General features: G+C 37.2%; 1 protein-coding gene across 2 annotated transcripts in view; it reads left to right on the top strand.

Moving 5' to 3' along the window:
- Positions 1-20,895, top strand: part of USH2A (usherin) — a gene marked incomplete at both ends in the record, with an annotated part of 794,746 nt that overhangs the window by 386,763 nt on the left and 387,088 nt on the right. For both annotated transcript variants that reach the window (XM_081220997.1, XM_081220996.1), the window contains 2 exons: positions 15,140-15,299; positions 16,641-16,812. In XM_081220997.1, the coding sequence (XP_081077123.1) occupies positions 15,140-15,299; positions 16,641-16,812 (332 nt within the window). The remainder of the gene's footprint in view (positions 1-15,139; positions 15,300-16,640; positions 16,813-20,895) is intronic.

Here is a 20,895-nt window from a genome sequence, read left to right as displayed (position 1 = left end):
TATGGCTTCGCTCCCAAAGAATGCCTTAGTCTGCTTCCCCTGGAACTTTTTCACTTTTTTCGTTGATTCTTTTTTTAAAAATCCCCCATTCCATCTGTTGCTTTTTCACACAGCTACTCTTTTCCCCCACCTGATGCTGTCTCCTGTTTTCTTTCTCTAATTCTTTTTTCCCTCATCCTTGCCATCTCCTCCCATTTCACCAAGGATTTCCCAACCACATCACCTGGGCAGCTTCTTCTACCATGTGTCATGTTAGGTTCTAGCTTCTTCTTTTTTTTCATCCCTCATCATACAAAGTACACTAGTGACACTTCATCTTCTTATGGAAATACATTGAGAATAATCTACTTTGGGGTGGACAGGGCAAGCATAAAAATGACTGGAAGGTCAAAAAAGCTGTTTTATCAGACTGGCTCTCTTTGTACTAGTGAGTTGATATGTTTTAAATTTTCAGAATCAACAGAAAAGCCTCAGCTCCTATTGTAGCAAAGACATAGCAATCATATTTCCCAAACCAGATATATGACCTAACAAATTATTTTGTGTGTGAGAATTAATATATCTTTAAAAAATGGAGAAAATGTTAATTCTGCATAGGTTTGAAAATCTTGGCTGTATGGTCATCATAGCCATAAATGAAGTGCCAGTTGAGCATGGAGGCTTTATAAATCTCAGTTGATAAGACATCTACCTATATAGCTCTATTTCTGTGAATATCTGTATATTTATTTCTATAGCTTGAGTTAATATCTGACTTACTCCCATACAATTAGTAGCAAATGAACCACAATCACTCTCAGGGGGTCCCCTCCCCTCCCGTTATGGTGTGAAACCTTCCAGGGTCTTCCATAGTTTCTTGGCATTTAGAGTGTGACCATACATGGCGCCTTCCTCCTCTATGCAAAGGGATCACTATTGATATGACCCGCTCAGATCTAGTATATATCTTCATTGCTTCTGTGTCACACCTGGGAAGTTGAAGTCTGCCGTGTTTTCTGTGGCACTGCCTGTCTACATACACCAAGGTCTTTACTTTGGCTGGGGTCTGTCTCCACCCTGGAACTCTACCTTGGAAACAGGGATCAGAGCCCCTCTTCCCAAGAGCCTGCACATTTATTTCTCCTTGCTTCTATCTTTATTCCATCAATATGGGGAACCTGAGGTGGAGAAGTGGAGGGTCTATGCACTTCTCGTTTCTCCCAAACATTATATCTGAACCTCGAACCCTCTCTGTTCCTCTCTGTCCAGGAGGGTTCTCTTTCTGCTTCCTGAGCAGACACATTCTGTTTTATAAAGGAGTTCCTATTTTGTAGATAAATTCTGAAGGTATAATTTGATTGAGGAAAATTTAAATGAACATTTAAATGAGGGTCAGGGGTAGAGAAGAGCAGAAGAAAAAAAGACACAGGCTAGGATGACAACCATATTGATCTCGGCTCCTGTGGTACAGATACCAAGCATGACAGAGGCTCAGAGGACGAAGTTATCCCTGAGGGCTCCAATTTTAGACCCCACTGGTTCCTCCAGAGAATTGGTCAAACCATGAAAGGAGAAAAATACAAGGTCAATACAATGAAGGGAGAAACAAGGCAACAAGACAGCTACTGCTGAGGAGTGACAAGGATCCATTTCAAATTGGAAAACCTAGAATTATAGTAGCTTCTTTCAGCAGTGCCTCTCAGTCACATCTCAGAGACATGAGAAGTGTTAGAGAAATAAGATGATGAGATTTATCCAGAGCTAGGAATTGGGAAAGCAGATACAGAAGAGGACTGGCGAGGTGGAAACCTCTAGGGACCCAAGAGAGTGGCTTTCAAATGGGTGATCAAAGATCATAGCAAGGAAAATGCAAATATTCAAATACTCTGGAAATAAAAGATACTAAGAGGCTGTACATTATGTGGTGGCAAAGGAAGGATTGTAGGGATATGACCAGTGGAAGAGGTGGGCATTTAACAGTTTGTGGTCAGAGAGGGCATATTTTAGATCAAGAATCTTGGAAATAGTTCCAAAGATGATCAAGTAGTGGGTATAACTATGCTGCCTGTTGAATAAATGAAGCAGAAGTGAAGGGCATTACATTTGAGGAAGTTAAAGTGCAGCCAGATCCAGAGATGAGTCATCCTTGAGGATGTTGGACCTGCCAAAAAAGGGATTATGATTGAAAAGAAAACTGAGCCAATGCTGAAGTCATTGAGGAAAGGAGAAGTATGATGACACAGGAAGTGTAATAGAGCATTTGTCAACTAGGTCTTGGGCACACATCTCCTTAAATAATGAATTGATATTGGTAAACTCTGACTGTCTTTTCTCCATCTAATATATACATGTATATCACAGAATTTGAAAAATATATGTAACCAAAAAACTTAACTGATCTGTATGCCCTCACTTCGAGAAAACCACTGTTAATATATTAAAAAAAATTTTTTCTCCATAATAGATTGTAGGTTTTTTTAATTTTTATTTTATATTGAAGTATAGTTGATTAACAATGTTGTGTTAGTTTCAGGTGTACAGCAAAGTAATTCCGTTATACATATACATGTATCTATTCTTTTTCAAATTCTTTTTCCATTTAGTTTATTACAGAGTATTGAGCAGAGATCCCTGTGCTATACAGTCGGTCCCTGTTCGTTATCTGTTTTAAATACAGCAGTGTGTACCTGTCAGTTCCAAACTACTCCCCCACCCTTCTCCCTGGTAACCATAAGTTCATTCTCTAAGTCAGTGAGTCTGTTTCTATTTTGTAAATAAGTTCATTTGTATCATTTTTTTAGATTCAGCATATAAGCAATATCATAGGATATTTGTCCTTGTCTGACTTACTTCACTTAGTATGATAATCTCTAGGTCCATCCATGTAGCTGCAGATGGCACTATTTCATTCTTTTTAATGGCTGAGTAATATTCCATTGCATATATTACCACATCTTCTTTAATATTTTGGTGTATCTCTATCCTCTGGGTTTTTTAATGAAGTATTCATGTTTGAGAATTATGTTTTGGCATTCAAACAAGTACAGCTTTGCCTTTTTCTTGTCTTTTAATAGTGAATCGCCTCCATCTTACAATTACATTGGTCTGACAAATTGTATTCAATAGATTCTTGGAGACTTTCAGATATTACTCTGTTTCTGAGAAAATTTGGCAATCTGGGTAAGGGGCATAGATAGAGGTCTCCCTCCGGTCTTGCCCAATTCATTTATTCAACAAGTAAAACTGTACTAATTAGCTCTCATCAATCCTGAAGACATCTTGGTGAACATGATAGAAAATATCTTTCTGAACTCAAAGAGTTTACCTTCCCCTGGGAGGGATATAAAGTCAAGAAATCAATGACAAGGCAATTTCTGACATGTTTTGATAATAATAATAGGTAACTAAACAAGGTGATATGACAGAGAGTACCTGGGGATGGATTGTGGTGGCCATGCTGTTAGATTATCAAGAAAGACCACTCAGAGGAGGATGAGCCTGAAGGATGAGATAAATTCAGCCAAGTACAAAGAAGGAGAAAACAGATTTTACTTACAAGAAACAGCACCTGCAAAGGCCTGGAGGTGCGAGATTGCAGTGTTGGAGGAACATGAAGGGACAGAAATGTCCAGTGTATGAGAGGCATGAGAAGTAGGCATTTGTCAAATGAAGTAGGATCTCATTGACCACAAGTATGTTTCATTCTAAGAGCAATAGGTGGCCACTGCAGGGTGTTACTCTGGGGAATCAAAAGATCACTCTGGACTGATGATCTTGCTTCATTCTTCACTGAGAAAATGGAAGCAATTATAAGATAAATCCACACCGACTCCCACCACCATCTTCCTACCTACCAGCATTTGTACCCACATAATCTGCCTTCCCTCCTGTTACCATAAGTTATCTGTCCCTGCTCCTTCTAAGTACAAATTCTCCACTTTCATACTTGGTTCCAGTCTTTCACATGGTCAAGGAAAAAGCTCCAGCAACCCTCTCCTCTTACATTCATGACCAATTCTGCACTCTGTGTTGGGTCATTCCCATCAGCAAACATAATTTTTATCTCATTTAATTATTTAAAAACATCTCCTCTGGACTCTACTCACCTTCCATCTATTGTTTCACTTCTCTGCTTTCTTCTACAACAAAACATCTTGAAAAAGTTGCTTATATTCACTGTCTCTAATTCATCTTCTCTCATTCCCTCACAAAGCCACTGGAGTCAGGCTTCGACACCCATAACTTCACTGAAACTTCTATCGCACAAATACCAGTGACTGCCATATTGCTAAACTCGGTGGTCAATTTTTAGTCCTCCTCTTATTAGACCTATCACCCATAAAACATTTGCTTCATTTGAATTCTAGGACATCATATCTTCATAGCTTACTGATTGCTTTTTCTCTGTCTCCTTGGTTGATTTCTGCTTTTTTCCCCTGACAGCTTAAGGTTGATATCTTAGGATTTGGGTCCTCATACCTTTTCTTTTTCTGTCTGTACTCACTCTATTTGTGTTCTCATCCATTCTAAATGCCATCTATAAGATGATGACTTCCCAAATTACATCTCAAGCCATGACTTCTTGAAATTCCAAACTTGTATTCAAATTGCCTAATTGACCTCTTCACTTGGTTGTCTAATCAACTTCTCAAACTTGCCATGTCTAAAACATGAATTATTTTAAACTGAAGTATAGTTGATTTACAGTGTTGTGTAAGTTTCAGGTGTACAGCACAGTGATTCAGTTAAATATATATATATATATGTACATATATATATATTTATTTATTCAGATTCTTTTCCCTTGTAGGTTATTATAAAATACTGAGTATAGTTCCCTGTGCTATACAGTAGGTCCTTGTCAGTTGTCTATTTTATACATAGTAGTGTGTATATGTTAATCCCAAACTCCTAATTTATCCCTCCCCACCTTTCCCGTTTGGTAACAATAAGCTGGTTTTCTGTGTCTGCAAGTTTATTTTTGTTTTGTAAATAAGTTCATTTGTATCATTTGTTTATATTCCTCATATAAGCAATATCATATGACATTTATCTTGGTCTTACTTCACTTAGTATGATAATCTCTAGGTCTATCCATGTTGCTGCAAATGGCATTATTTCTTTCTTTTTTATGGCTGAGTAATATTCTACTATATATATGTGTGTGTGTGTGTGTGTGTGTGTATGTATATATGCATATATACATATACACACACACATACATACACATAACACATCTTCTTTATCCATTCGTCTGTCAATGGAGATTTATGTTGCTTCCATGTCTTGGCTATTGAAAATAATGCTGCAATGAACATTGGGGTGCATGTATCTTTTCAAATTAGAATTTTCTCCTGATGTATGCCCAGGAGTGGGATTGCAGGATCATATGGTAGTTCTATTTTTAGTTTTTTCAGGAACCTACATACTGTTCTCCATAGTGGTTGCACCAATTTACATTCCCACCAACAGTGTGGGAGGGGTTCTTTTTCTCCACACCCTCTCCAGCATTTATTATTTGTAGACTTTTTGACAATGGCCATTCTGACCGGTGTGAGATGACACCTCATTGTAGTTTCGATTTGCATTTCTCTAATAATTAGCAATGTTGAGCATTTTTTTCATGTGCCTGTTGGCCATCTATATGTCTTCTTTGGAGAAATGTCTATTTAGATCTTCTGCCCATTTTTTGATTGGGTTGTTTGTTTGTTTGATACTGAGCTGTATGAGCTGTTTGTATATTTCGGATATTATTTCCTTGTCAATTGCATCATTTGCAAATATTTTCTCCCATTCTGTAGGTTGTCTTTTCATTTTGTTTATGGTGTCCTTTGCTGTGCAAAAGCATTTAAGTTTAATTAGGTCTCATTTGTTTATTTTTGTTTTTATTTTCAGTACTCTAGGAGAAAGATCCAAAAAGATATTGCTGCAATTTCTGTCAAAGACTGTACTGCCTATGTTTTCCTCTTGGTGTTTGGTAGTATTTGGTCTTACATTTAGATCATTTATCCATTTTGAGTTTATTTTTGTATATGGTGTTAGAGAATGTTCTAATTTCATTCTTTTACATGTAGCTGTCCAGTTTTTCCAGCACTGCTTATTGAAGAGACTGTCTTTTCTCCATTGTATATTCTTGCCTCTTTTGTCATAGATTAATTGACCATAGGTGTGTAGGTTTGTTTCTGGGCTTTCTGTCCTGTTCCATTTATCTATGTGTCTCTTTTTATGCCAGTACCATACTGTTTTTGATTACTGTGGCTTTGTAGTATAGTCTGAAGTCAGTAAGCCTGATTCCTTCAGCTCCGTAAAACATGACTTTTTAATCTTCCCCTTCAAAACCTGTTTTGTATTTGATCTTCAACCCAATAAATGGTTACTTTGTCCTTGCCTTTGCTCAATCCACAGACTTGGAGTCAACTTTGGCTCTTCTTTCTTGCCCTCTACCTACAATGCACTGAGGAATCTTAATACCTTTGCCTTTAAAACATATCCAGAGATCCTCTTGAAGTGATGTTAGCAAAATGGTGGCACAGGGATTTCTTGCCTTTCCCCCTGCAAGAAATATCACAACTATCCACACACAGAAAAACCTTCATAAGAGCCACGGATTCCAGGTTAGGGGTTACAGCACATGGGTGAAGCACAGAAATAAGAAAGATGCATTGGGGAGGGTAAGAAAGATAGATTCACATTATCCCCATCCCTCCTCCCCCAAGCCCAAGCAGCCCAGCATGGAGAGAGACACTCTCCCCATGGGAGAAGGAGAGTAAAGTGAGCACCTGACTTCACCACAGATCCTAGATCTGGTCTGTCCCAGCACCAGGCTGACTCCTAAGGCCCGCTCCATGTGTACTCCCATGAATCCAGGCCCCTGATTTACCCTGCACCTTGTGGCTCCAGTAGCCCCAAGCAGGTTTTGTAGCACTAGGCAGTTTCCACAACACCAGGTTCCTAGCAGGCCCCTGCAAACCCAAGGACCCAGCTCAACCCTGCACCAGGCTCCAGTGGCCCCAGGTGACTCCTCCAGTTCCAGATGTCTTCCCTAGCTCCGGGCTCTCAGCAGTCCAACAGGAAACCAGGCCACTGGCCCACCCATATGCTAGCCAGCTCCAGTGGTCCCAAGCAGATCCTGTTTACCAGGCCCAGCCTTTACAGCCCCAGTTTTAAGTCCAGCTCCAGCACACATACCCAGGCCCTTGGCCTGACCATGTGCAAAACCAGCTCCCAACAACTAAAGCCAGCTCCTGAGGCCCCAGGTCACAGGCTGATTCATGTAGTTCCAGGTCCAGGCTTGCCCTAGCTCCAAGCCAGCCCTCATGCCATCAGGCTCCAGGTCTGCTCTCACAATACCAGGCTCGTGGAATATCCAAATACTGGATCAGCTGCTGCAGACCCAGATGATGGGCCCACCCAGTAGTTCATGGCACCTGGTTGGCCCCCTGGAACCAGGATCCATGTAAGCTCACATAGATACAGGTCCCAGGGCCATCACCACAGACTCAAGTGCCAGGCCTGCCCCAGTGGATCCAGGCATTAGGCTGGTCCTAGGTAATCAAGAGATGCCTACTTCCTTCAATGAGCAGACATCATGATCCATAAGGATCATGAATAATCAAGGAAATACAACACCACCAAAGAAAACTAATAAAACTCTAATGACAAACCCTAAACAAATGGAGATCTATGAACTGTCTGACAAAGAGTTCAGGATAATCCTCCTAAGGAAATAGAATGATCTACAAGAAAACAAAGATAGAAAACTAAATGAAATTAGATAAACAGAATAGAAAGCTCAGCAAAGAAATAGAAATCATTAAAACAACAACAGCAACAACAACAAAAAATGAACAGAATTCCTAGAGTTGAAGAATGTAATGACTCAACTGAAAAATTCAATAGAGAGATTCAAGAGCAGACTCAACCAAGCAGAAGAATTCATGAACTAGAAGACAGGTCATTTGAAATCATCTAGCCAGAGGAGCAAAAAAGTAATGAAAGAGAGTGAAGAAAGCTTACGTGAATTATGGGATACCATTAAAAGAATCAATTTACACATCACTGGAGTCCTAGAAAGAGAAGAGAGGGAGAAAGGGGCAGAAAGCTTACTAAAAGAAATGACAGCTGAGAACATCCCAAATCTGGGGAGAGATTGGAACATAGAAGTTTATGACGGTAATTAGTCACCCCAAGTATTCAATCCAAAATGATTTTCTCCCAGACATTATAAATAAAACTGTCTAAAATCAAAGACAAAGAATTTTAAAAGCAAAAAGAGGAAAAAATTCTCACAAATAAAGGAACTTCCATAGGTCTATCAGTGGATTTCTAAGCAGTAACCGTATAGGTAAAGAGAGAGTTGGATGATATAATCAAAGTGTTGAAAGAAAAATAAAATGCTGACCAAGAATATTTTTCCCAGCACAGTTGTCTTTCTGGAATGAAGGGCACAAAAACTTTCACAAACAAACAGAAACTGGAGTTGATCACCACTAGACCTGCCTTATAAGAAATGATGAAAGGAGTTCTTCAAGTTGAAATGAAAAAATGCTAACTAGTAACATGAAAATATATAAAAATATAAAACATACTGTTATAGGTGAGTACATAGTCAAATTGAGAATACCCTAATACTGTGAAATGGTGGTGCATTAATCATTTAACCCTAATATAAAGGTTTAAATACCAAAAGTTTAAAGAATAACTATAGTTACAATAATTTCTTAATGGATACACAATATAAAAAGAGGTAAATTGAGACATCAAAAACATAAAATATGGATGGGTAAAAAAAGGGTAGAGTTTTTGTATGTGATTGAAGTTAACTTCTTATTAACTTAAAAGAGACTGTCATGAGATGTCTTATGTAAGCCTCATGGTAACTACAAAGCAAAAATACGCAAGTAGATACACAATACTTAAGGAGAAGAGAATCAAAGAATACCACTGTAGAAAATCATTAACTCCCAAAGAAAGGCAGCAAAAGGGGAAGAAAGGAATAACGGAACTATAAAACAGCCAGAAAACAGTTAATAAGATAGTATTAGTAAGTCTTTACCTATCAATAATTAACTGTAAATGGAATAGAGTGGCTGAATGGATTAAAAACCAAGATCCTACTATATGCTGCCTACAAGGGATTCACTTCAGCTTTAAGGATACACATCGATACACATAGAGTGAAAGTGAAGGGATGGAAAAAGGTATTCCATGCAAATGGAAATCTAAAGACAGCAGGAATAGCTATCAGACAGTATCAGACAATACCAGACAAATAATATCAATATCAGACAAAATAGACTTTAAGTCAAAACCAGTAACAAGAGACAGGGTCTGCTACACAATGACAAAGGGTCAATCCATCAACAGAATGTAACAATTATAAATAAATATGCACCCAACATAAGAGCACATAAATATATTAAGCAAATACTAACAGATCTGAAGGGAGAAATAGACAATAGTACAATAATAGTAAAGGACTGCAATAATCCACTTTCAACAATGGATACATCAGCTAGACAGAAAATCAAAAGAAAAATATTGGACATGCACTTCACTTTAAACCAAATAAACCAAATAGACATATCCAGAACATTCCACCCAACAGCAGCAGAATATATATTCTTATTGAGTGCACATTCTCCTGGATAGAGCATATGTTATGTCACAAAACAAGCCTTAGAAGATGTAAGAAGACTGAAATCATACCAAATATCCTTTCTCTCCAAAATGGTATGAATCTAGAAATCAATAACAGGAGAAAAACTGAAAAATTCAGAAGTGTGTGGAAATTAAACAATACACTCCTGAACAACCAATGAGTCAAAGAAGAAATCAAAAGGGAAATCAAATAAAATCTCAAAACTGATGAAAATGAAAATACATCTACCAAAATTTATGGGATGCAGCAAAAGCAGTTCTGAAAAGGAAGTTTATAGTGATAAATGCCTACATTAAGAAAAAAGAACTATCATAAATAAACAACCTCCCTTGACACCTTAAACAACTAGAAAAACAAGGACAAACTAAGCCCAAAGTTAGCAGAAGGAAGGAAAGATAAAAGATTAGAGCATAAATAAATAAATAAATTAAATTAAATTAAATAAAGATTAAAAAACAGTAGAAAAGATCAACAAAACCTAGAGCTGGTTTTATGAAAAGAGAAACAAAATTGACACACTTTTAGCTAGACTAACTAATTAAAAAAAAGAAGAAATATCAGAAGTGGAAGAGGAGATATTACAAGTGATGCCACAGAAATGTAAAGGATCATAAGAGACTACTATAAACAATTATACACCAACAAATTGGACATCTTAGAAGAAATAGATGAGACATATAACTTAGAAACATATAATTTACCAAGACTGAATCATGAAGAAACAGAAGATTTGAACAGACCCATTACTAGTAAGAAGATTGAAACAGTAATCAAAAACCTTGCAATAAAGAGAAGCTCAGGGCCAGATGATTTTCCTGGTGAATTCTACATTTAGAGAAGAATTAACACCAGTCTTTCTCAAACTCTTCCAAAAATTGAAGAGACGGGAACACTCCCAAGCTCATTTTACAAGACCAGCATTACCTTGATACCAAAGCCAAATAAGGACACTACAGGAAAAGAAAATTATAGGCCAATACTCCTGATGTATAGATGCAAAATTTTTCAACAGAAGAGTAGAAAGCCAAATTCAACAGCAGATTAAAAGAATCATACAGCATGATCAAGTGGGATTGATCCCTGGGATTCAAAGATAGTTCAAAATATATGCAAATCAATAAATGTTATACACCACATTAATAAAATAAAATCATATGATCATCTCAATAGATGCAAAAAAATTTTGGCAAAATTCAACAAGACAAAAACTGTCAACAAATTGGGTATAGAAGACATATGCCTCAACATAATAAAGGCTAGATATGACAGATTCAAGACTAACATCATACTCCATGGTGAAAAGTGAAAGCATTTCCTCTAAGATCATAACAAGACAAAGATGCACACTGTCACCACTTTTATTCAACATAGTACTGGAAGTCTTAGCCAAAGAAATCAAGCAAGAAAAATAAAAGGCATCTTAGAAAGCAAAAAGTAAAATTGTCTATGTTTAAAGACGACATGCTATTATATGTAGAAAATCCTGAAGATGCCACCAAAAAACTATTAGAACTAGTAAATGAATTCAATAAAGTTGCATGATACAAAATCAGTATACAAAATGCAGTTGCGTTTTTATACACTAAGAATGTTTATGCTCTTTGCTCACTATAATCTATACCCAGCACCCAGAGTGATATTCATGAAATCTATATCTGACTGCTCTGCTCAAAATCTTCTCGTGGCTTCCTAAGAAGGTTATCTCAGATTAAAACCCAAAATCCATACAAAGACCTATAAGGCTCATGTGATCTGGTCCCTTATTAATTGTCTGATGTCGTCTCTTACTTCTTTCTGCCTCTGCTCCAGCCTCACTTGGCCTCCTTGCCATGTCCATTCTGGGGATGTTCCTCCTTTCAAGTCTTTACTCAGCTTGTTTCCTCTCCTGGAATGGTCCTTTGCTTAAAATCCCCACTTTTACCCTCACTCCTTCCAAGTCTTTGCCCAAAATATCATCTTGCTGCTGTGGCCTCCACTGTTTCTTGCCTTTCTTTTTCTTTCAGTTTTATTGACATATAATTGATATACAGGACTTCATGAGTTTAAGGTATACAGCATAATGGTGTGACTTACATGTATTGCAAAATGATGATGACAATAAATTTAGTTAACCCCGCTGACTCTTGCCTTTAAAATTACTGAGCACTCCTGATTCTTCTCTCTCTGTTCTTTGTTTTCTGTGGCGCTTTTCATATTTTATAGCAGGAACAGCCTTAAACCCTAGTCAACATTCAATTTAAAGCCATTTTTTTAAATTGGAGTATAATTGCTTTACAATGTTGTGTTAGTTTCTACTGTACAATGAAGTGAATCTGCTATATGTATACATATATCCCCTCCCTCTTGGACCTCCCTCCCACCCCACCCCATCCCACCCATGTAGGTTGTCACAGAGCACCGAGCTGAGCTTCCTGTGCTTTATAGGGGTTCCCACTAGCTATCTATTTTACACATGGTAGTGTATATATGTCAGTCCTAATCTCCAGTTCATCCCACCCTCCCCTTCCCCCCCACGTCCACATGTCTGTTCTCTACGTCTGCATCTCTATTCCTGCCCTGGAAGTAGGTTCATCTGTACCATTTTTCTAGATTCCACATATATGCATTAATATATGATATTTGTTTTTCTCTTTCTGGCTTACTTCACTCTGTATCTCCAAAAATGCAACAACTTGCTCACCCACAAGTAGTCTGGGGTAAACCCTAACTATGAATGGAGGACTTGACAAGATTTGGTATTTTCTACTTCAATCCTGGGTCACCAGTCATACCGGCTCTCTCTAGCAACATGACCCTTCTAAGCATGCTCACTTCCTCATCCTGGTATTCCCCAGTCCTGACTGTCATATCCATGGATGCTTCCCAATCTATGGAGGAGCTTATTTTGTCAGAGTAGAATCCCGGCACAGACAGTAATCCTGGAACTAATACAGGAAGATACTCCCATCCTGGGTGAGTTTAGGAGTAGATATTCTGCGTGAGTTTAGGAGTTCCTTGATTAAGGTCACCTTCAAAGCCTGGAGGCTGTAGTGTAAAAGAGAATGGGGCATTCTATTATAAGGAGATGCTTGATATGGTGATACTAGGATGATGCCTTCTGACCCCACCAGCTCAGGATAACTAAGGACTCCCAGATACGCAAGTCTGTCCCAGCAAACACATACAAGTAAGGCTCAGGCCACCTTTGAACGCTACGACTTCTTCACCACCTGCAAATTAGGTAGCCAAATCCCTGCCTCCACAAGCTAGAATGTAAGAAAGCAAGAAAACTGCCCACCACAAAGAGTTCACTGGCGAAAGAGCATTGTAGCATCCAGTCAGGTTTGCAGCTGACCAAGACACTCTGGTATGGCTGGGAGAGATTCTCATGTAAAATATTCCAAAGTCCCTTGGAATCAGCCCCATGGAATACAATTTCTTGCTGGGACATGTCCTTTCAGAGAAGATTGTTGTATTCTCATGTTCAAATACTACAGCTTTTCCCTAGTTGCACTGACTTACCCATCTGGGATTCCCCCTTTCCTCTAGGCTCTGTGTTCTCCTTGGTTTTGCTTCTGAAACTGGCCTTTGAGTCAAATCCCCAGCTTCCCTTTCTCAGGAATGCAAGGAATTCGGACAAATGGGAGGGACGAGAGGCTGAGGTCACCAAGTTCCTGAGAATCAGAAGGAGAAGATGACAAAAACAGGGAAATGGCAGATATAATATGTTAGCATATTAACACATTATAGTTTGGGCCAAGATTGGACCTGCTAGTAGGACATGTTTTGTGCCTGAAGTTATCCCACAGTAAATAATAGTTTACTCTCTTTGTAGCATCTGAGGCCACTGTTCTCATGATTTTTAACTTTATAAGTTTCATAGAATGTTTCTCCAAATGAAAGTACCCCAGTTCTGTCTGATTTGTGCACACATGGTGTAGCTGTTCCTGCCGTCTCTCAGAAGTCCCTAGCAAGCCCAAAGTTTTAACACCAACTTCAAAGTGTCCTTATAACTTATCTTCTGACCCCATTGCCTGAGGGTGCCCCCCCCTTAACTTGATACCATCAAGTACTTGTAGGATAAAGTTGTGAAGCAAACAAGCCTTAATCAAAAACATTGCAAGTATCTTCTTGATAATCACCTTTTGTTCTAGAGTAACTATATTTAGTGTAAAAAAAATGTTTTTGCCTTTCTTCTGATGGCCTACATGTTTAAACAATTGATTATACTTTGCATGAAAATCAAAGTGTTTTCTTCCCAGTTTACTTTTGCTGTCAGTACAATGCAGTATCTATTTCCCTGAATTAGGCTGCATTTCATTCATCTTTTAAACATGAAATTGTAATGGTTCAAGGTTAATGATCTTTAAAGAAGATGTGTTGCTTACATTGTAACTACCTTATTTCAAAAGTATTCCAGAAAATAATGATTATTTCTAGTAGTATAAAAATGTGACTGATGTTTAAATCTTGGTAAGGTTAACTGAACTTTGCTTAGATTCATTCAACAAACTAATTATCCTGTACCTTTATAAAAGAAGTGTTTGGGGTATTTTAGAATTAAATTAGTAAATTACAGATTAGTTTCTTTTAATGCAAGGGAATATGGTATCCATTAGAGAGGCAGATAGGTATAAAGTACCAGGGAAGTTCAGGGGAGGGAGAGATTATTGCTGGCTAGGGTACTAGCCCACTCTCTTGATCAACTATACCTAGCTCAACTATATCTAGATCATCTCATTCATTAATTCTTTTTTCATTTATTCAAACATATATTCGAAGCTACAATGCGCCAGGCATTATGCTAGATATTGGGGGTGCAAAATGAATATAGCACCATTGCTTCCTTTACAGTGTCCAGTCTGATGGATCAGATAGTCATGGAAACAAATCATTATGACACAGTGTTGTAAGCGCTATGCCAAAAGCATGTGCAAAACCCTGGGAGACAAAGGAGAGGATGATAGCTCCACCTTGTGCCAGGGGCCACGGCCCAGTGCGTTTGGGAAATCTTAAGAAAGAAATTGTCATTTGCACTGAGCCTGGACAATTTGAAGGTCAAATAATACGTAGTTGGTCAGGTGGACAGGAGAAGAAAAAAATTCAACAAAAGGAATTACAAGAGCAAAGTCACTGTTATAAGCTATCTATTTGCATTTCAAAAGCCAGACCTGTTGTCTTCAAATATGTCTTTAAAATAATTTAAATGTCTCATTTATTTTTTAATGGAGCCCTTGAACTAACTCTAAACTCAGAAAATGATTTACCTGGTCACAGACAATCAAGAAAACAGTCAAATTTGTTAAAAGAAAAAGTTTGACTCACACTTCTCTATTTACAACTGTCCATAGTATGTTTAAAGGATAAAACAGCCTATATTTTATTGCTATTGATTTGTATGTCTATTGATTCTTATTTTAAACTTTAACAGTTCTAAGAAGTAGGAAAGTAGAGAATAAGTGAGATCTCCTGAATCAAAATTATGATGGTAAATAAATTCTTGTTTCCTCCACCCCCTAGATTTAGAGGCCTTTACGCCCCACCAGTTTCTACTCAGTGCTTGCACACACGTGGGATGTACAAACAGTTCCCTGGTCATACTGTACACGGCACAGCTGCCACCAGACCATGTGGATCCCCCAATTCTGACCGTCCTGGATTCTAGAACTATATCCGTACAGTAAGTAGAAATGTTGTCACTGTCACACACTGGTTCATGCAAGAATCCCAGTGAGTTCAATCAAGGGAAGGGTTTGTGACATAAAATTAATTTTATTGTGATTAAATGCATAGAGGTGATTAGTTCAGTGGTTCTGGGAGCCTTTGATTATCACTTGCCAACTTAATTTCCATTTTGTCTTTATGCAATCAGGCTGAGCTACACATGTATGCAGACTCTGTGCAAACTTCAATAAGGGAAAAACTGACCACTTACTTACCTTGGGCTTTTTATATGTGAGGCATTATTTGCAATGATTCGGAATTAGCGAGCACAATTATATTTCTTATTTTTGATTACAAACGAAGACTGTCTTGTTCCCCAGCATTTGAAGTCAGAAAGAAGCTTTCACGTATTGGCACGTTCAGATTATTTTTGATATTACTGATCCATTTCCTAATACGTGAGGTACAAGGTGCATTGCAGTACTGAATTAAAACTCAATAGACCTCTCTTCCCACTAGTTAATACTTGTTTACTTTCATGGCTCTTGGTCTCTGTTTTCTCATCGGTAAAAGAGTTTGAACTGAAGAAGTGATGATATTCATTCAAGCTGAAAAACACTGTGATTTATATCCCATTGTTCCAGGTCTATACTCTTCCATTGGCTTTCAGAGCATCCCAAGCTGAGCCCACTTTATTTACCTTAAAAGATTTCCCACTATGATAATTATTTCTCAATTTACCAATTTCTCTCTGTTCCATGACTTGTCCTGCTCATTCCCCCTGACACTTTGTAACCCTCATCTGGAATACCCTCTATTTTTTCCTTCTGCCTACCAATTCCCATGCATCTATCAAGTATACAATCGTATGTATCCAGGTAGTGTGTCACCTCATTCAAGAAGTCTTATTTGAGTACTTCAGCCTTTCCAATCTCAGCTTTTCTTCTGTAGTTGCATATTACCTCTATGTTAGATTGCTGCATTTTTCAAGACAATTATGGCTTGAAAATTATGCAATTATCTCTCCCTCTCATTTCTCAGAAGTTCTCAGTACTTCTCCCAATTTTTGTTCTATGGCTTAAGCTCAAAATCAAATGCTCACTCATGCATTTTTGTATTATTAGCTACTTAAAAATATAACTAACTACAGAGCAGGTACTATGTCATATTTTTATACCATTCAGAATAGACATTTAATGACTACTTGGGTTTTTTTAAGTGAATCACTTTTGAGCTCTCAGTGTGTTTCTTTACAGTGGCATAAATCCAAGTTCATTTGTGTCCTTTAAAAATCCTGCACATTTCAGATTGGACTTTAATATATGATGATAATAATGCTATATTTTTTCATTCCCAGGTGGAAACAACCAAGAAAAGTAAATGGAATTCTGGAGCGCTATATACTATATATTTCAAATCACACGCATGATTTTACAATTTGGGATGTCATCTATAATAGTACAGAACTTTTTCAGGATCATGTGCTACAGTACCTTTTCCCTGGTAATAAATACTTCATCAAGCTGGGAGTAAGTTCACTTTACTTTTATCAGTTTCTCTGTCTCCATCATTCCCCTTGCTGCTTCCCTTTCTTTTGTCTCATCTTCTCTCCATGCCTCACTTAAAAAAAAAAATACAAAATTCTCTTGTATTGCTATTTATACTGAAAACTCATTTCAAATACAAAGTGAAAATTCTGCTGATCTAATACCTACATATTTATTTTATATTATGCAAAACAATAGAATAACCATCTGAATCAGTAGATTTTTCCAAATCTAATTTGGGATTATCAGAAATTATTTCTTTTTTATTGTTTGTAGAATGTCACAATTGTTGAGGGCTTTTTAGAAAATGCTTGGATTAGTAAGGTTATGTCCCCATGGGGCTTGTATTCATTTGAAAAGCAATGTGCAGTATGAAAATGTAGGTCTTATATTTTTAAATGAAGGTTTAAATGACCCCCAAATATACTTGATTATTATTATATTCTGGTTTACATTACACTTCTGTCTCAAAAGAACAGTCACTTAATAAAACCCTAGAATCAACACAGTTTAGACAGGCGATAGCATTTTTTAATGCAAAATAGCACTTTTACACAAAGGTCTTTTAAAAGACCTTGATATTACTGTGGAATTTATACTTAGTAGTTCCTTTTGTTTTTTGATGAAATATAATCTTTTTTAAGTTTAATAGCACATCTGAAAATAACTGAATATAAACATGAGATTGTCCCTATTTGTTTTAAACACACTCTTCGTTTTATAGCAATACCTATATAAGGATATTTGCTTTGATAAATGCCATAGAAAATATTCTGCTCTTGATTATGAATAAATTTACATTCATGTAGACACTGTGTACGCATTCATTTCACTTAACATGCTCTTGAATGCTCTAAATATTATACCACAAGAAAATAAACTACATTCAACTGTTGCTGTCTGACCTGACACCATAAAACAAGGGCAATCAGACAATGTTAAAAATCCTGTTCAGAACTGGCTTCATGTGCCTAGGTGTTCAGCACGCAAATGGGTTCTGAATCAGCGATTGGATTACTTAGCTTTATTACCCAAGATATAAGAAGTGTATTAACTTGATTTTCAAAAGCTAATACAGAAATCCACACTATTTTCAAAACAGTGGTGATATCAAAATAAGCAAAGTCCCTATGGTTTAGAAGCAACTAAAATTAAACAGAAATTGTGTTGCTCTTGGTTTTGATTCGAAGGAAGCAAAGGATAGGAAACAAATTTCTACTTCCAAGGCAATTTTTAGGATATTCTGCGCAGTCAATGAAAATCCACCTGAATCTCCTATGTTTTATAAATCTGTAATACCTTGAAAAATAAATACCACTAGATTAGGAGTCTGCTCTCTTGAGTTTTAATTCAGATTTTGCCACTAACTGAATGACCTAAGACAAATTCACTTAAGTGCACTGAGTCTTAGGTTCTTCAAGCCTAAAAGTAAGACTTTGAATTAAATGATTTTAAATGTCTCTTTGAGCCCTAAAATTCTATGATGCTAAAAAGGTGACCCCAAATAATATTTTGTGAAGTCAAATGAGACCTGTCAGCCACTGAATTATGTTGGTGCAAGGTGTCATAAAGATGTGGAAGTCTTTGCCCTAACTCTTGTTAGGGAAGTAAATTTGCTCATATTATTCTTGATTTCACTGTTTTTGTTAGGGCAGAAAATACACTGATACATCTTCAGGAAGTATTCAACTAAAAGGTTTTTTTACTTTAACTCTGTTAACCCATAAATTTAATGAACCAGAACATTTTAGGTTCATCTTGGTTAATTGAGGAACACATGTATATTTACAGTTTCAACATAATAACTGGCTTTCAAGGTCATGAGATTAATAGGTGGAGATCAGGTTCTCAGCCAAGTGGAGTTACCCCTTAGCATGCTGACTAAGTGCTAAGAAACAAAACATACAGATAACAAAGCATTTAGGCAGGCATTAGAGAAAAAAACATGGGGATTCCATATGATTTACTCCAGACTGGAGCAGGTATGTTACTTCATGTGGTTTTGTGTAATTTCCCCTGTTGCCTGGATTAGAAACTCCTAAAGGGTAGAGACTGCATATATCGGCAGAGTTAAACAAGGTGTCTGGAAACTGGAAGCTCGCAAACAGTTCTTGAAGAATGAATGAATGAGTGAACACTGAGTACACTTATTTCATAAAGAATCTGAGACTTCTGATGTGAATCAAATAACTTGCTGTAAAATGTCAGAGTTAGGGACTGTGTGGTTCAAAATACAAGCTCTTTCTCCTAGAAGAAACAGTATAATATTTTGTTCCACTCAACAAATGGTACTGCAAAGTGTGGTAACGCCTGGTAAAGATAATAAGCCAGCAATTAAATAAGGAAGCTTGTAAGACAGGTATTGAGATATGTATGGTTTGATAATATTCATATTACTGCTAGACATTTGCCTCTCGCTGAATGTTAAGTATATTTCCTGGAAAGATTCTTGGAAATGATGAGCTTTAAATTTTCTAAAGATCATTTCTAGATAACATGGCCTTGTTCTTTTTCTTCATACTTTAAAAATATGCTGCGTTCTTAACATCATCAGACGCTACTTATCTGAAAAAAACCTGTTAGAGAATGCTAGTTTTAGATGTTCTTAATAGTCATGATTTCAAAAATAATTGCTACGCTTTTATTAGTTATGCATTTTACTGTACCAAAATTGAATCTCCTATTTGGACCGGTTACTCATCACTTCAGGGCGGTAGTATGACTTCTCAGTTTAAAACAATATATTTGTAATTGATAAAAGCTATAACCAGAAGCAACTTTAAGAACATTTATTTCCTTATTGAAGGAACTAAGATACTCACCCCACTCACCTAGCACCTCTAAATGCATACAAAAAGAATGTGGGGACAAAAGAACAAAATAAAATATCTTGCAGGTAATTCTGTTGTTTCATCAAACCCTTTGTAAATTCGCGTTCATTTACAAGAAAAATTCTCTCATAAACTGCTTGGATCCTTAAGAGGCTTTTTATCAAGTTGCTAGTTTATGGGGTCTTCCATGACACAGCCCAACGAACAGTCCTTCCAAACCAGAGGGTGTCTTCATTTATTCCAGAATTCCCCATCCCATAAAATTCTCAAAACAAAGTAAATTTTAATTCACACTCTGTTTTAAAAAATACATAGTGAAATGTCACATAGTACATACAGTATTTCTCTGGAAGAGATGGCGGGGGGAATTCTTAGGCCACAAATAAGAAAAACAATAGTGACAAAGAGACTATCAGAATTACATCCCGTGTGGTTTGAGCTTCAGCATAACATGCTGCAACATTTTTCCCCTCCTAAGGAAAAAAAAGTCTAGGAAATGCCAGTGGATGGATTTATGTCTCTAAGGACTGGAAAATATGCTCCTTGGAGCATTTTCCTTCGATAATTCAGCCGTCTCATACAGCCTCTTTTCCTGCCACGTTTTCTGGTGGACTTTTAGCACGTTGGAATTTTTTTTTTTTAATTCTTCTGTTTTAACGTTCAGGTAGTTATTTCTTGGGCTAATAGCAACATGTCCTAGGGCTTCGAATCAGGAGCTCAATTGATTTCTCCTTATTTGCCAAGATTCTGTTCTCAGGAGGAATATGGTTTATCTCTTATAGAGATATGCACATGCCACAGCTGAGCATTAGAGGAAACCCGCAGAGGTTAATTAGGTCCCCAATCTTAATGCAGTTTCATGCCCAGGCCACAGTTTAGCCCATCTGAAACTTGCTTACGCTGAGAAATTATCCTGAAGACATGGGTTACTGTTGTCTTCTTACAATAAGAGGTAAAATTGATCTCCGAGTCTACTGACCATTTATTGTTACTTACACTTAGAGTGAAGAATTTGCAGCTATTTTGCAGCAACTTCAGTATACTTCAGGAGTATACTTCAGTATAAGAAAATACCTTTAAAATCAGTCAGCTTTCTTCTATCTTTAGGAAAAAGAATACTAACTGCTTTAAGTATCAAAAGGTCATTCTTTCAGTATCAAACTGGAAAGCTTGGTAAAGGCCCGAGAAAATAGAGAGGGCTTTTGGTTTTTTACTATTAGTCATATCTACCTTC

Source organism: Mesoplodon bidens (assembly GCF_964165515.1).
Source record: "Mesoplodon bidens genome assembly, chromosome: 2".
NCBI lineage: Eukaryota > Metazoa > Chordata > Mammalia > Artiodactyla > Ziphiidae > Mesoplodon > Mesoplodon bidens.
Note: the sequence above shows the minus strand (reverse complement) of the source record. Positions and strands in the feature narration are given on the sequence as shown.